The sequence below is a fragment of the Lissotriton helveticus genome, chromosome 5_1, assembly GCF_964261635.1.
Source record: "Lissotriton helveticus chromosome 5_1, aLisHel1.1, whole genome shotgun sequence".
In the NCBI taxonomy this organism is placed as follows: domain Eukaryota; kingdom Metazoa; phylum Chordata; class Amphibia; order Caudata; family Salamandridae; genus Lissotriton; species Lissotriton helveticus.
The window spans coordinates 1,487,777,480-1,487,795,008 of record NC_136065.1 but is presented as its reverse complement, the minus strand read 5'-3'; the positions used below and the strand labels follow the sequence as shown (position 1 = coordinate 1,487,795,008).

The following is a 17,529-nucleotide window of genomic DNA, read 5'->3' as shown; positions in this document are numbered from 1 at the left end:
AGGGTTACACCCTGGATTATGGTCCAAAAGGATCATAACATTGCCGATAATGCCATAATGGGTAACTTTGTACAGGAGGTATGGGGACTCCTGGGCAAATGCACATTTTGTTCTCCATGGGGAAACATTTTCCTCATGCAGCAGTGAACAACTAATTGCAAAAAAGACATGTAACCCCCTGATGAAGGACAGTAATCCGAAATGCATTCGGACTATGATAAACAATGAAATTGTTGTATAAATTACGAAAGACGCTTATTTCTGGGATTACAGTAATCAATACGTTTCTTTAATAATTTAATGATTACATAAGAAAAAGAAGAGTATTATGATTGAGCACCAACTAAATTAAATATTTTTCTGGTGAAAAAATATTTTGGATTACTGGATTTCATTGGAGTCTGCTTTACACTCCAAATCATTAGGGGTATCCACTTGGAACGGTGGCAAGTGGACAATGTTTCCATATACTGGCACTCATGAACTGACGGTGCATCTAAATAGCTGGAAAGCTTACTGTATGAACATAAACAATTATGAGGACTGTAATCTCGAGACTTCCCATTTATGTTAGAATTTTTCCCCATACAAAGAGACCATCCCCTAAACCCTTAGTAAGTCTGAGATCCCTTTTACATGATGGAAATTGAGCTCTTAGCTGGAGTACATCTCTGACCATTTACAATGTGAATAGTAGACATAGAGGAGCTTGAAAACGTCCACAAACGTACATATCTGTAGGAGTTTCTAAACTTCCAAGGCAAGCTAGGCCTTAGAACATGCTCTTCCCACCCTTTCAGTGGAATTTACTTACTGCAGATTTCTGCACACTAGTGGCAGAGTAATAAGCACTAATAAAAACATTTACACCCTCAAAGAATCACTTTGTGAGTCCTTGGCAGACATCAAAATGGAAAATTCTGTCATACACTTGTTTACAACCAAATTTACCTTTTAGGTAGGGCCTCTAACAACATCATACCTTATCAACCACAATAAAAGCTTTCTTTTACCAAGATACAGGAGTTCATCTCTTCTCCCACTGTAAAATGATGCAGATATGCAGTATCCATATTTAGAAATGCCAAGGGGTTTAGTTTTTACTAAGCATCATATTACCACATCGTTCTGAGTTTCGTACCTATGAATGATCGATAAAGCGGAAATAGATCACGTTGTCCCTTTTCCTAGGTTTAAAGCTCAGAATACTTATATTTTCCCCATGAATTCTTTCACTTTTTACCTGCAGAAAACTGTGTGGAAAAAACCCTAGTTACAGTATATACCAAAAAACTTTGATTCCTTTTTAAGGTGGAAATTCCTGTTAGTGTCAGACTTTGTATTCAAGCGGGGATTGTAATGAGGCGCTTGGAAAAGTATATTTATATATGGAATATAAAAGCACCCGGCCTGTGTCAGCAAGCACTCAGGTAAAGCGCATTACATAATTGCTAAAGGCGCTGTGATGAGACGAAGGTAAGAAACACAATGAATACCTCCTTCTCTCCACTGCATCCCTGCTTCTACTCACTTCTGTAATTGGGTTCATACCTTGACTGAGGAGGGCAGAGGAAACTCAAACAAAGGACAGTGGGCCTCAGTTTATAAACCGAGGGAAACGCTGGGACAGCTCCTGAGTACTGTTTGGTAGAGCCTTACAGAGGTGGCTGCCAAGCACTGAAGAGTGTACATTTTTATGTCCTTTTAGGAAAGAAAAGACACACTTGTTGCTGTGAAAATACCGCAAGAAATACTTTGATTTGTTTCCTATAACACACATTCCTGACTCCACTCTCCGAAATGCGCATACTCCTCACACCTTCCTCATTTTTAATCCAGAGTCCTATCTCTATATACAGGCACGTACACTTTTTAATCCTGGTTCAGTATACACTCAGACTAATGTACACACCCCACACACATAAAGGATGCACATTTTTCACGGTGCACCATACACACACTCCATGTGATGCGCACACCCAATGCACAGATAACCCACACAGTACATACACCCACGCAATACAGTTATACCACACATTCCTGTCTCTATTCTCCTGACTGCACAGACTCTTCAGAGACACACAGTTTTGACTCTACACACTCTTCAGAAACGATTCTTGGTGCTCCTGTCACCTCCCTGTAGTAGGGTACCACGATTGCCCACTTCAGCATATGCTTCATTCAGAATACACATCATTACTGGTATATGGTATTGGAATTAACCAAGCAAAATATGACCATTTTCACAACACCATATAAAACCAGACAACAAGCATTGGGTCCACATATCACCACTACAAACCAACAGATCCATAGAAATCCAAGCAAAAAGACACACAGCCACATCCATATGTCCACTCCCACCAACTTACATTCATACACACATACACCATCAAATATACACACAACGGCCATCTTAAACCAAAACAGCAACCGCCATTCATCCATACACTCACCATTTACCAATGTTCTATAGTACCAATAACAAAAAATCAAATATCATATGGCTAATCACACATCATATATTGGTATACACCAACCATTATCTGTCCACCCAACCATCACTATGAGCAGCACCACAACCTCCACTGATAGAACTACAGAGTCACATTTATACACCCACTTCCACTTACATACACCAATATGTACACAACCAAATGCCCATTCACGCCACCATAAACACAGAGGGTGACCAACATAGCAACCATCATGCACTCATATAGCCAACGTTTTTAAATGCAATACACTGTTGACAACAAAAATCAATTATCATAAGGGTATTCAAACATAATATGTAACCCCACACAACCCAGTACATCTACGTAAAACCACCGCTGTATGCTGAAATCCTCCCATAAAACTACCACACATCAATATTCAAGCATCTACACCCACTAACGTGATCTTGCAGCCACAATGAGATGCCCCCACACCCACCACCATACACATAACCAGCCATCATCATACACCAATACGCACAACATCATATGCCACCACATCAGCCATTGTTTATATTGTCAGTTTAACAACTTAAGAATACTGTCATATAACCGTAAATTAACCAGGCGTAATAAATGACTCTCTAAATCACATCTCATGTTATTATTCCCTGAGTACCAAAAGGTTGACTTAATACAGTGGGGAAAGCGCAACACCTTAACCCGGCAATTCATCAATTTTTTGGTTTTTAAGGAAAAGCCACTGTCAACATAGTTGTCAGCACTAACTTTATTAGAATGTATGTTTTTTTTAAATTGGAATGTGTGTGTATGTGTGTGTGTGTGCGCGCGCGTTCACGCATGCACACAGAATATAATATGCTAATTATTATCACGTGATGCAAAGCCTGGTACGGGTCATGGCGCCCTTCCCCTTTCTCATCAATGTTAATGAGTAGTATATCACTTTCTGTACATCTGGATATATGGTCTATGTCATGCTGCTTTTTCAACTCTATTAGTTATAAGCATCTATGTTTCAGCAGGACTACAGGCCCATCTGATTGCTTAGTTCTAATGTGTGAGCACTGAAGAACCAGAAGTATAATCAATACCACAACCATGAAGTGTAATACCTATAATATGTAATTCCCTATCCTAAAAAAGAAATCTGACGGAAATATATTGGATTTCATAGAGAAAATCACTAAACCCCTAAATGTCTTTTGTCCCACCATCATGCACTGTAAGATGGACTTGTCCATCGTCCCCTTTATTCATCTGCGCAGTGTAACTGCTTCTGTGAGTATTCTTGACAAGCCAAGACTGTTACAGTTTACCAAAATCACTCTGGGGATTCTTTGACATTCTAACATTCTAGAAATTTGAGAATGTACTCCTGAAAATAAGTGCACACCTATGACTGCAGGCATTTGAGTTTGTTTCTGCATGTGGGTCACATTGATGCAATCGCTTTATAGATCAAATACACAGTCGACCGCTTGTAAAATATACTTTGGACTGTGCTGCTTCCACTTTGTGACCAGAACATACAGCGCAGACAAGTGCAACCTTCCCCCCAGCACAAGTACCTAAAAGAAGGAGCTAGTTCCTTTGCCAAAGAAAGGGCATGTGTTGGCCCCTCGCCGAGCCTATTCACAAAAAATGTAAATGTGCTCCCGTAAATTTACTTTTACATTGAAAGTAAATTTGCAGTTTTTGGTAATTCTCAAAAACTTGCAGGCATTCTTCTAGGACAATGTGGCAGGCCCATCTTTCCAGGTGTACTTGCACGGACTCTCGTAAGCACTTGCATGTGCATAAACTTGAATTTTACGAATGAGTAAATGGCAAAGAAATGTGTATTTGCACTTGTTAACTTATTTTTTATTATGTCCTATGGAAAGTATTTTCTACTGACTCTAATGGTTATCTTTCTCTGATCCCCTCACTGCATACAAAATTACTGCTGACTCTGACAACTTTACAACCATATCAAAAGGGGGGATGGCGTGCTGCAAAGATTTGTGATTACCCAGAACCTGGCGTAAAGCACTATTGTTTCAAGGCATCCCGGTTGTGGAAGACAGTTATCTATTATGACATTTAGCAGGCTTCAGCCCCCCCACCTCCCCAACCCCACCCCCGTCGAGTGTGTCAGCCCGGGCTGAGAGAGCTTCCTGGGCACACACACACACACACAGCTTTTGAGATGCTGTGGGCTGCTGCGGGCTGTCTGGTCTGGCGTCCGTCTTATTGAAGCCGCACCTGAGTACTTCACAGGTCTTTAAAAGACCATTTACTTGTTAACGAGGCTTTGTTGTTTTTCACCCCTTCTTAGATCCCCTGCATCTCCACTCTACCTATTGCTGGAAGTATTAGCCAGCCCCCCCAGAAAATTTTAGCAGCCTCCACCCCCGAAATTTGGCTTTAGTTGGGCCTCTGACATTTAGACTACTTGCTTAATGTTGCAAATTGAAAATTGCTTTATGGGTGAACTTTCATGTTTTGTGAATACAGAATGTTAATTTACACTCGCACCTAATTTCAACTTTATTCAACCTAGGTACGCAAATGGCTTTGTGAGTAGACCCCTACACATAAAAAGCAAGGGCTACCTCGAGTGGTTCCATTCCCAGGTCAGAACAATGTTTGAGACACACCTTTTAGCAAATATAACGAATGCTAATTGGCCGCAAATAGATTGATTAATTGAGTTAACTGGTGCAATTTTAAGCAGTCTTCCATTGCAAGTGGCCTTCAGTAACAGTATAACACAAGCGCATATTTTACCATTACCTATGCAGTATTAATCATGTATGAGGAATGGGGGGTGGGGAGAAATAGCTCCAAACTTGACCCAAAGCTCGTGGCATATGCTAATATTTAGGCTCTCGTTTCAACTGCTCAATTCATGGGACACTAGTTGTAGTAGGATTCCCACACCTTCATGGTGTTTGACTAATTTGGAGTAATGAACCCCTCATCGTACCTAAGCGTATTTTTGATTAACCTGTGCCTCTGTCCAGAGAGGATGAATGTCATGTCTATTACAGCTGAGTAACCATTCTTGGCTTGTTACTGGGCCCTTTAGTCCTGTGTCTCTGAAGTGAAAAATGTTGAACAGCAAGTGGTTAGTGATATGTTCCCACTGCCATCCATAGTACGGCCAACAATGCCAATGTCATTGATGAGGCGCAGTGATATTCAGTGCATACTATCTGTCTCTCCACTAGGGCATACAAACAGGCAAATTATTATTTTACATATTAAAAAAATCCCTTGCATCTGAGGAGTCTCTGCTCTGGTCCTACCAACGAAGATTCCTGACAGCAATGGATAAAATCTTGTTTCCAGAAAGTCCTCAACGGGAATCTATTTTACTAAGCTATTGCATGCCAATAGGTGGGCAGTAAACTCTGCTCCACCGGAGGAGTTCACAGAGTTTTGCCTACTCCACGCTCGAGAGTTCGACAAAAACTCTGGCAACAGCCACGTGGTGGAGTATTTCTCATGCGCAGCTCACCAATGTTAAGTTGGCGAGTGCGAGTGAGATAAAAAAAAAATCGAGATTGCCTCCCGGTTAGATTTCCCATCTCGAGCAGGGTCGTGGCAAGACCAGCCATGGCCGGTAGTGGGTGTAACTGCAGGGCGGTGATGTGGGGAGGGGCATGGTGGGGGGGTAGTAATGTATGGTTTAGGGACTATATAAATAAAACGAATTTTGTTGTGTGCACTGCATCACCAAATGCGACGCAGTGGGCGCAACGAAATTCGTTTTATTTCTTTATAAGTTTTCTTACCTTTTTAAGTCCGTAATCCATACATTACTACCCCCACCCTGCCCCTCCCCCTCCCCACGTCACCGCCCTGCAGTTACACCTTCTACCAGCCGCGGCTGGGCAAGTCGCAACCACTCACGTTGAGAAAGTTGCTGCTCGCATTGCGAAAGCTGCAGCTCGTTAGAAAATCTACTCGAATTGCAGAAAAAAGCATCGCCCTTTGGCACATTGTGTGGTGCCGTTTGTACTGATTTTACAACACGGGGCAAGATCCCGTAGCTAAAACTCAGCGTGAGCTGTACGACAGACTAGAATTCAACCATTCACAAAACTCCATAGGATCTTGCTGAGTTTTTAGGTAACTGCACGATTTCGTTAAGTAAGACTCCACAAGTTCAACCCATCTCTACATTTGGTTGCCATCAAGTTAGTTCCATCTGGAGAGGTTACCTGCAGCAGTCAAATATTGGAAAGTGGCACCACAGAAAGTCAAATTACGAATACTATGACTGAATTAATTTGATCCATTGCTACAGCTTGCCACTTTCTTTGGAACATTTACCCCCTCCAACTTCCATAGTATAAGTTACTCATTGTGCATCCATTGTGCATTACTTAATTCATATCGCCTAAAAATACAGAAGGCACCCTAATACAAAAGACAGGAGCCCTCTGCCAATAACTTTTAATGGGCTTTTCTTGGCCATCAGACTGTCAAGTTAGACACAGAAGGGAACTCCTGGAGGCGCTAAAGAATTTGTGGAATTAAAGATTAGATCTTCTAGTAGCGCCTTATTAATTTAAACTAAGTCTTCAGATTTTCCCATGAATATCAGTTTATTGTACGTGTCTGAATATCCCACCGCCTCGGTTATATGAAGAGAAATAAATAACACATAGCTCCTTATTAGGAGCAGCTCATAATTATGTGCATTCCTGTAGCATCCAGTAAATATCAGTACTACAGGGTATGGTAATCACTGCACACCACACCAGGAAGGGTATACTGTGAATGCCGGTGGGGGCAGAGGGAGGGGGGGCACTGGCACTCATTTTTGTGGACCAGCGCTCACTTTTCTTGCACAGGCTGTCATCCAGAGCAAGAGTGAGAACCACACAAAAGGGCAGAAGAAAGATGAAAAACAGTGATAAAGGGGGAAAACGAGGATCAAAAATGTTTATTTTTATTTATTTATTTATTTATTTAATGCGATTTTATATAGCGCGAACTTTACCCGAAGGTGTCAGAGCGCTTTACATAAGAACCAGTTGCAAAACATAAGGACTAAGGATTACATGCGTTACATAAAAGATACAAACAGAAAAAATTGCAAATGTACAAGATGTAAAGTCACACAAAGAAGAGATATAAACAGAAAGAAAAATTGCAAATGTACAAATAGTAAAGTCACAGAAAGAAAAATTGCAAATATACAAATAGTAAAGTCACTCAAGGAAGAGATACGAATGGATATTCTCTAAGAGTCACATAGGAATGGTAGAGAGTACAAAGGTCTACTGCATATACTAGTGATTAGAGTTATCTCTATATACATAGGGAAGGGATACGGATGGTTATACTCTAATAGTCACATAGGAATGGTAGAGAGTACAAATGTCTACTGCATATACTAGTGATTAGAGTTATCTCTATATACATAGTGAAGGGATACGAATGGATATACTCTAAGAGTCACATAGGAATGGTAGAGAGTACAAAGGTCTACTGCATATACTAGTGATTAGAGTTATCTCTGTATACATAGGGAAGAGATACGAATGGATATACTCTAAGAGTCACATAGGAATGGTAGAGAGTACAAGGGTCTACTGCATATTCTAGTGATTAGAGTTATCTCTATATACATAGGGAAGGGATATGAATGGATAAACTCTAAAGGTCACATAGGAATGGTAGAGAGTACAAAGGTCTACTGCATATACTAGTGATTAGAGTTATCTCTATATACAGAAAAGCAGAGTTCCATTAATTGGGTCAGAGGGTGGGAGTGATACTGGGGTATGGAAAAAAGGCAAATCAGAAACATTTGAGGATCGTCAAGGGGAAAACGAGGGAGAAGGGTAAAGGCCAAGGGAACGGACAAGATGGTAAGCCAGGGTCAGGAGAAAGAAGCGGCTGAGAGCAGCAGCAAAATGGCGGCCATAGAGGAGCAGAGCAGAGGGGGGCAGCCACAGGAACAGGGAGGGAAAGGGATTGGGTGACCACCGAAACCAAAACGAGTCAATTAGATGGGCAAACGCTCAGTGGCCACTGGGCAGCAGAGTCGCCGAGGATGTTCAAAGGCACAGTCTCTGGGTCGCAAGGGCAGCAGTGCCCCTCAGGCTGCACGCAGCACACCAAATGTCTGTGGAAGTCCGCGAGGGTGCCAGAGACGCAGTCCAGGAAGGCGTGCACCCCCAGGTTAAGACAGCAAAGAAAAGCCCGGGGGCGTCACGCTGTAGTGTCGAGATTCTCCCCGAAACTGCACCCCTGTACCTGGCAATACGGAAAGGCAACAGCAGCGGAGTGGCTGTACGATGAAGCGTTCTCATATCGCCTCTTGGTTATTTGGCATCACTATGCTGAGGGCGAGACGGCAAGAGGTCGAAATAGACTACACTGATTGATCTTCAGCACCCCGGCCTTGTATGGCGCTGCCCTGGGGCTTCTGAGCAAAACGTTCAACCCAGACACTTATTCTTCTACAAATAAAGCACCGAGTCTGATCAGCTTTTAAATTTGACTTTTGAAAAGACAAAAGAGCAAGCAGAGATTAGCCTGCCCGCGTCTTCCTTCTGATTAGTAGTCTGCTCGAACACGTCACGTGCAGTGGTCCATGCACGAGCCACCAGCGTGGGACCTTGCTGATGCAGCGAGGTCAGAACTCAGCTCCTCAAGGCCTCACTTAAGTAGATATAGAGTCATGCACATCCGCGCGAGGAGATCAAAGCTTGCCTGTTGCCAAAGGGACCGTCTAAGTGTTTGAATTTAGGAGGGCTGTCTATCTCACTGTCGTAAACGAAAATATCGCCCAACGTAAATAACGAGTCCGAAATATCGTTCACAAAAATATCGTCATACTGGGTGTACACTTTTATTATTTCATCCGGTGGTATTTTTGTCAACGGTGTAGGAAACAACATTTATGTCAGTTCATATTCTAACCACGATATATCGGCATTCTACCCTTTCAGGGGGATTTACCTACGGGAGTGGTGGTTAGCCAGGGGAGGCAAAGTCCAAAACAGACCCCTCACTGTGTCTATTTGGGCCTGGGACACAGCTGAAACATTAAAATCTATAAGTAGCATAAAATATAAGCAATGCATATACATACGATCAAAAAAAAGGTTTTAAAAAATGACTCCAAATCACTGTGCTACAACAGAAAGCAGAGCAGCCACAAGTATTGATAAAATATACAATATGTTTAAAAATATATAATTTGCTGGGAAGGATGCGGAATGAAAAGAATAACTGCAACTTCCGCTACCAGAAAGAACCCTACAACACCCAGATCCGTGCTATACCTGTGAGAAAGTCTCTGACTTGCTGAATAAACTGCCGACTGTGTCTCATGTCTCTTTCCATCTGCGTTCTGGCGACGGTGACGCGCTCCGTCAGCTTCTGGGCGCTGTTCTGAATCTCCTTTGCAGACTGTTCCGCTGCTCGGATCTGCCGAGAGCAATTAATTTAATGAAACATATGTGTGCATAAATATTTATTTAATCTGCAATTACATTCCATAATCATCAACTGGATTTAATGAAATGAAACGAGTTGTTCTTCCTGGATTTGAACCTTCAGAAGAGGAGGTAGGAACAAACGTGTAAACGGAATTCTCTTGCTGAGGCTACTGACAATTTATTCAGCTTACAGATTCGAAGATGAAACAACATTTTCTTAAGTAAAAAACAAAACAAAAACATTCTTGAAGTGATAGTAAAAACATAGCTTGTTTACAAGGTTTTTTGAAAATTGTATTACCAATTCTGACAATCCAGTAAAAGTAACGCCCCTAAATTCAGTGTGGATCCCCCCCCAGACACTCTCGGTGAAACCTCCCCAACACTGGCTCATTAAGGTACTACGGTATTGACCGTAATGGGCGGTAATATGTTTACCTCGTTTCATGCAGAGTCAGAAATTTGGGGTAATAACTTGTCATTGTTTATTTTATAATAGGGGAACTAAAAGCACCTCTAAAATCCATAAAATGTGCAGGTGTAAGAGACTTTCATCTAACAAAATTAAAAACAAAATAAAAACAGCTGCATCTTGATCTACTGCACTGCTGTCCAAGAGAAGACTTTAGGGACAATCAGTGGCGGCTCGTCGAGCAGTGAAAAAAGAAAAAAACATGATAATAACGTAAAGTTATTATAATTTTCTTTTTCCTACTGCTGTTGCTCCATTCTTTCCTGGGGGCGGGGCTGGCCCCCATGACACCAGAGCACTGCATGGGAGGAGTGGTGATACTCCAAGTGTGCATGACATTTTGACCCTCCCTCTCTGGCCGCCCAAAACAGTCAGGAGCACTTGCATTTTTACAATCTAGGCTGCATTACAGCCCTAGTGGAGAACATGCCCCAGGCTCCCAAGCTTGGTCTGAACGCTGAAATATGGCGCTCAGACCAATCATTTTTTTTTTTATTATTTTTTTTTTTTTGGTGTTCAAACTGTTTTATTGCAAGTTTCATTCGATACACCGCTTCTTCGCCTACAACCCAGAGGCTGGCAGCACATCAGTAACAGCGCGTGATTGGTATTAAACAATGTAACACAGCCTCTATACCGACAACCCGGAGGTCCGGTGGCGTTCAGCACAATGCAATGCATCATTTCGTGTATCTGAGGCTTGTTAATACTTAACATATCGGCACAGTATGACATTTTCTATTGTCTCATACAGAACTATTTTAACCTTCTTTTAACCTTATAACTATCACTGCTTCACAACATTCTCACTCCTTTTGTGTGCTTTGTTCTTTGTCATATTGTTCGGTCACGGTATCTCCCCGCTCCCGCCATTTTACTCAGCACTCCTCGCTCAGACCAATCATAACGCTGCATTGCAGCATTATGATTGGTTAGGGAAGCTTTGGAGCCCTGGTGTTTCCTGTTGCCGTACTCCAGACAGGAAGAAGATAAGAATATGAAGAGGATCGGAGGAGAGTCGGCTGCAACACTGGCCGTAGCCAGGTAAGAGTTTTTTTATTTGATCTTTTTAATTTAGGCCACCTACCCCCCCGGGTATAAAATGAAATAAATCTTACCCAAATGCCGCCCCCATAGCCTGCCGCATCGCGCTATTCCTTCTTCTGGGCACATGCTGAATGTATGACGGTATTCCGCATGCGTTTATCATGCATGCCTTGGGAATGCCGTCATTAGTATGAAAGCGCCTTTTGCATGCATTCATTCTGCATGCAAGTCACTATAACGACTTGCCTTAACAATTTTGGAATAGTTTAATTTACTATTCCACCACCAGTCTGCGCAACAGCAGGGAAGGTGTTGCACTTTAATTTCAACACCATTCGACCAATGCTCCCCCCTTAAAGCAAGTTGTTGTAATGACTTGCGTGCAGAACTAATGCATGCATAATATGCCTTCATTCTGTTGCTGGCGCTGTAAAGCACAGAAATATTGGGGCTTCGTCCTAAAGAAGATTTCTCAACAGGCTCCCAGACTGCACTGCGGGCAATTATGATGCTGCATGAAAACAGCATCAGGATTGGCCTGAGTGCTGGCAACTTCAGCTCCCAGGAAGGCTGTAAGCCTTTGCCTGAGAGGGCTGGCCAAACCCTCATGTGAAGTAAAAGGAGTGCACTACCACTCCCCCATCAGCAGTGTCATCCCCCTGGGCCCTCCCCCAGGACTCGTCAGAGTCCTGGTGGTGTGGGGAGTCCAGGGGATTAAAATAAAAAGGGTTTAAACCCCATTTTATTATCGTTTTATCGGAAGGCGGTGGCAGGGAGGGCGGCGCACCTTCACCGTAATGGAGAGGCCGCTTCTACAGTCAGCCATTGGCTTAAACAATCTGTCATTTTGCTGAAAGACTTTGAATAATTGTTACGTAAACGTCAGACGCGCACTTACCATTTCAGTAGTTTGCTGAAGCTGGGCATTAAGGGCCTGGATCTCACCAGCTGTTTTTTTTGCTGTTTGGACTGCACTTCTCGACAGTGGAATCACTCCTCGACAGCTGCCCCCCGGCAGACATTCAGTGCTGCTTTCTGCTGGGCAAACACTCCCCCCGCACCCTTGAGGTGTGCAGGGAGTTGAGCGTGCACCACCACAGATCTAAAGTACATAAAAGTGCAATGAACATGACCATATTTTAAAAGATAAAGATAAAAAAGAATGCACCTAGTATAGCTCATCAGTCTGTCTGTCAAAGGTTTTTGGAGAATCATGAAAAGTAACATTAATCCATTTTGTACTCCCTATCCCTAGCAATCTGGCGACCTCTTGTGACTAATTGTGGTTGTGCCGTAAGCCAGTTGTTTACAATGGCCTTAGCATAGCACAGGGCCGGACTGGCAACTGGGCGTTTTGGCTTGCTGCCGAGCTGGGGGCTGATGTCACTGCGGTGGGGGTTAATTTTGTTAATGGAGAACTGCGTGTGCTACGAAATAAACAAAGCAAAACGAATTTCGTTCAGCACACACAGGTCCCCATCAACGAAATTATCCCCCAGCTCAGCGGCATGCCAAAACACCCGGTAGCCAGTCTGGCCATGGCGTAGCACCAGCCCAGTCAGGTGAACATGTTTTAGCCCATGTATGACAGTGCTAGACATTGTGAGTTGCAAAGTCACCATGTTCCGAGCTACACATTTTGGTGAAGATACACATGGGCCACAATACGATTAAAAAGAGAATTAAACCAATCCCAGGAAGCTTTCCAATGAGAGAGTACATTAATAAGCATTTCCTAAAATGCAAAAATGATTGTCAGCGCTTTAACATACTAAAGGTAAATCAGTGCCTCCCCTAAAATCGAAAATCTTTGATAATTCCGGTATCACAATATAAATGACAACAGATTTGGAGTGGGATTGCATGCAAGTTAAAATTGGAGCAGTACACACAAATACTGTGTCTACAACAGAATGAAATATTATTGAGAATCTTGAGAATCAAACGTAAATAACTTAGTAAGTAACAAGCACAATTAAGATGATGATTGGTGCTCTACTGCCTCAAGTTGCTGTGATGTCTCTGACCTCCTTTGCTTGTAGTCGCTCTCCTTTATGTCACCCCTATTACAAACAGAGAAGGCGCTCAATGCATATGTAGTCTCAATGGTGCGACCTATGCTGTAATAGCGACCTGACCTGATGCTATGGCCTATTCTGGGACCATGGCCAACATTACTTCCCGAAAACTGCTGTTTACTTTGAATAATGGCTTACCAGGTTCATGGTGGGAGTAAGGTCTGGGTAGGACATCTCCTCCTGCAGCGCTTGCAGCCTGGACCTCTCGCCTTTGATCTCAATCTCCAGCTGTGCTGCACTCCTCCTGCTCTCCTGCGACTGGGAGACCATCCTGGAGGACTCCGCCACGCGCTGCACGGCGTCCGTGGAGGTGCGGTGTGCGGAGGTGATCGTTTTGCAAACTCCTTTCAGGGGAAATGGAGCAGACACGGCATGATCAGCTTATGACTCACACTTTATGAAGACACTGAGTACAAGCACAGCAGGAACACAGTTATTAATCGCTACGTAGTCAACAGAAAGGTTTTTTTGTGTTCCTTAGTAACAGAATACATGGGATCATTATGAAAAATACATTCTTCAGTCAAGTCATTAGTGTCAATTACAAAAAGAGACTTTTTGGATTAATTTTCCTATTGAAATTGAATCCCCTGGAGTACGGCAATGGAAGACATTATGAATCACTAACCCAACAATAGAAACTTTTTGATAAGTTATCGCAAGAAAGCGTGATAAATATCAACAATGTAGGTTACTTGTTGTTGTACAATGCTCACAGTGTATAAGTAGACTCCCCTACAGGTTGTGCGTGGATGCTAGCAGTTACCCTGTGCTAGAGGCAGGTAATGTGCTGATGAGGAGAATGCAGCATTACTGGCACTCTACAACTCCACTCTTCTCTGCCCAGTTAACAAGATTTTAGTGTATTAATGAAGTGGAGAAGCGTTACCCTGTGCTAGAGGCAGGTAATGTGCTGATGAGAATGCAGCATTACTGGCCCTCTACAACTCCACTCTTCTCTGCCCAGTTAACAAGATTTCAGTGTATTAATGAAGTGGAGAAGCGTGTTATATCTCTTTTATTTGCTTGTGTTACATGGTGAATCTTTTTCAGTGTGTGAGCAAACAAAGTTAATCAAGAGCAATCCTGTTCCCTGAGTGCCAAACCACAAATATATTTCATAATTTCTTATATCACCAGAAGCACTGCGCATGGTCACACTCACTACACATGTAGCAATAATAGTTCTCAGGAAAAAAACATTGGCGCTAAATATCTGTAGGATGCTGCGTGTCCATTCCCAGTATGTCTGAGCTGAAGCCTGGAATGCTGATGAGTAAATAATGGAATGGAATGTTGGTGTGTGATCAGGGACAGTTGGAGGGGGGATGGAACCTTGAAAGGACCAACCTGCTGCTGCTGTAGCCTAAAGACCTAAAGTGTAATAAAGAACCTACATCAATGGCTCTAGACTCTTGTATGACGACCCTGTTCCCTAACTATAACAATATGCAAATAAAGCTAAATGAATTCCACTTGGCTCTGAGAGTCGACCTGCCACCTGGTGATCCATGATGCAAATCTACCCTGCATAAAGCATACCTTATCAGACGGTCCCCAAAAGGTGCCAGACAGAAGGGGACGCTGTAGGGGACGCAATGATAAGACAAGACAGACTATACCTGAAGTGCCGCCATTGCCAGTGCTATCGTACTGCATCTTCTTACTCAGGTACTCGCCGTTCACAGTGAGAAGGAGGCTGTTAATCGTTTTCATGTCAGACGAAAGAGTGGACGCATCTTCCATGTGTGGTAAATCAGGGTTTACCTTTTGGGCAGCAACCCTAATATAAAACGATAGACGTATTCAATTCAGTTATAGAGCAGGAATGCATGGCTGTACACTTACAATATCAGAGACTGTCCTCAAAGCAAATTAGTGCAAGCGGCACCATTATACACAACCGGTATGAGTGGTAAATCAGCATATGACCTGTCTCACAAGGAAAGCACTCTACAGATAATTATAGATCACATAAATATGCACCAATGAAGGGCAAGTCTGCCATGACATCTCCCCTAATTGATCTTTGTAAAAATGATAACTTCACTAAGTGATTTGAGCAAAAATATATTTATACTAACCAACCCCTGCAAAAATTTCAATTTTCAGTAGTAATTGCTAATGTTATTTTTACCCTGCTCTTCACCAAAGAAAAATTACGTACGACCCGTGTAGACCTTCCTACAAATAGACCTCAGTGGTAGAAATCTATGAGGCATGGGCCAGCTTATTAGCTTTTGAGAATAATCATGAAAGTCCTTGAACTCTGGGTCAGCTGTCCCATGGCTATTCTGATGCAGTAAAACCACCACGGTAATTATGCCGCTCCTCAACACTGTTTACCGCTCCACTCCACTGTATGCCACTCCACCTTATGACACTCTACTCCTCTCTGTGCCACAATACTCTATGCCCCATTACTCCACTCTGTGCCCCTCCACTCTACGGCAGTCCACTCTATGCCACTCCACTCTACAACACTCTTCCCCACCCTACGCTACAACACTCAATGCCCCTCTACTCCAATCGGCCCCCTTCACTCTACGCCCCCCACTCTATACCCCTCCATTCTATGACACTCCACTCTGTACCACTCTACCCTACACCACTCTAATCCCAGACACTGCACTCTAGTCTAAAACACTCCACTCTATTTTACTCCACTCTATGACACTCCACTCTGTGACCCTCCACTGTGTGACCCTCCACTCTGACACTCTAGACCACTCTACTCCACTCTACTCCACTCTAGTATACACCAATCCAATCCACTCTATGCCACTCCACTCCATGGCATTCTCCTCTACGCTCCTACCTTTTAGCCATGCTGAACGGCAGCCACAATGGTCTATAACATGGCTAAAACATGATGGCAAAGCCAATAGTTCTTGCATAGGCGACACCTACTGGCTTTGCCAATGCTTGTTCTTAGATAGAGTGTATCTGGTTTTCACAGACAAAATATGCCCTGGAAGTGTCCAAAAGGTTTGGGTTTTACCAAACACCCAGTTTTCCTAATACAGATGGCAACATGTTTCCACCCGAGTCTGACCAAACATGGAATGAGTAGCACAGGGCCTTGTCAAGAGTTGGGAGGATGCAGGACATCCACCAAACCGTCTTCTCTACCATAGTAAGAGTGCACTGATGTCAATGGCACTCTAAATACAATGAACAGGACATCTGGACATCTGCCTGCTTTTGGCAGATACCTCGTCCCAACAAATAAGGCCTTTAGTGCTAAAAGTAATTATATTCTGTTAACCTATAAGACAGAGTTTTGCTCTAAGAGCATGATTTCTACTGGAAATGTCTCTCAACATATTAAGAGACGCACCCACATTCTACAAGGTATATGTCTACAAATGTGGTTCTTTGAGACTATAGTTCATGTAGGCCACCAGATTGTCAGCCGATTGCAATGATTTGTTGTCACTATCAACACTGCCCATTTTTTGAATGATGGTCTGTCTAGAAGAGAAAGGCTCAATAGCTGATTTAACCAACATACAAAAAGTTCACAGTTGGACACGGGTGTGAGTTGGATTGTTTTGTGAATAGCTATTGTTGGAAAAAGTTTTTCCAAACTTTCATCTAAAGGATAATGTCCTTGTTCCCATATTTGCCACTGATGGGGCAACACATGAGTTATGCATTAAACAGCATTTATCGCAAACATCAGTCCTGACGTGTTCTGCAGTCATCCGTCAATGAGTTTAAGTTTTAAGTATTATATATAGCATTTGCTGTTGCAGTTTGTGAGTATTAGCACCCTGTAAATTCTAAAGCCTCTCTTGAAAGTATTCATTTGATCCTACTCAGGAGTATATTAGACTGAACAGACTCCAGGCTTTGTACCTGAGGTAAATAAATTGTACGCAGGTCTCAGCAGTCTTCCCTTGGCCCACAGCATGCCAGGTACACTGACACCGGATGTATGACGTTACAACGCAGGCTATTACAACGCCTGCCTTTACAACGCGGTTTTTACATCGCAAACCTTTACAACGCATATCACTTAG

General features: G+C 42.8%; 1 protein-coding gene across 3 annotated transcripts in view; it reads right to left on the bottom strand.

Moving 5' to 3' along the window:
* The window catches only part of LAMB3 (laminin subunit beta 3), a 234,375-nt gene that overhangs the window by 17,490 nt on the left and 199,356 nt on the right, over nucleotides 1-17,529 (bottom strand). For all 3 annotated transcript variants that reach the window (XR_013594912.1, XM_078644498.1, XM_078644499.1), the window contains 4 exons: nucleotides 15,127-15,287; nucleotides 13,643-13,848; nucleotides 12,325-12,528; nucleotides 9,752-9,896 (listed from right to left, as the gene is read on the bottom strand). Coding sequence is in view for 2 of the 3 variants with exons in the window: in XM_078644498.1 (XP_078500624.1) it covers nucleotides 9,752-9,896; nucleotides 12,325-12,528; nucleotides 13,643-13,848; nucleotides 15,127-15,287 (716 nt within the window). In the remaining variant the exon portion in view is untranslated. The remainder of the gene's footprint in view (nucleotides 1-9,751; nucleotides 9,897-12,324; nucleotides 12,529-13,642; nucleotides 13,849-15,126; nucleotides 15,288-17,529) is intronic.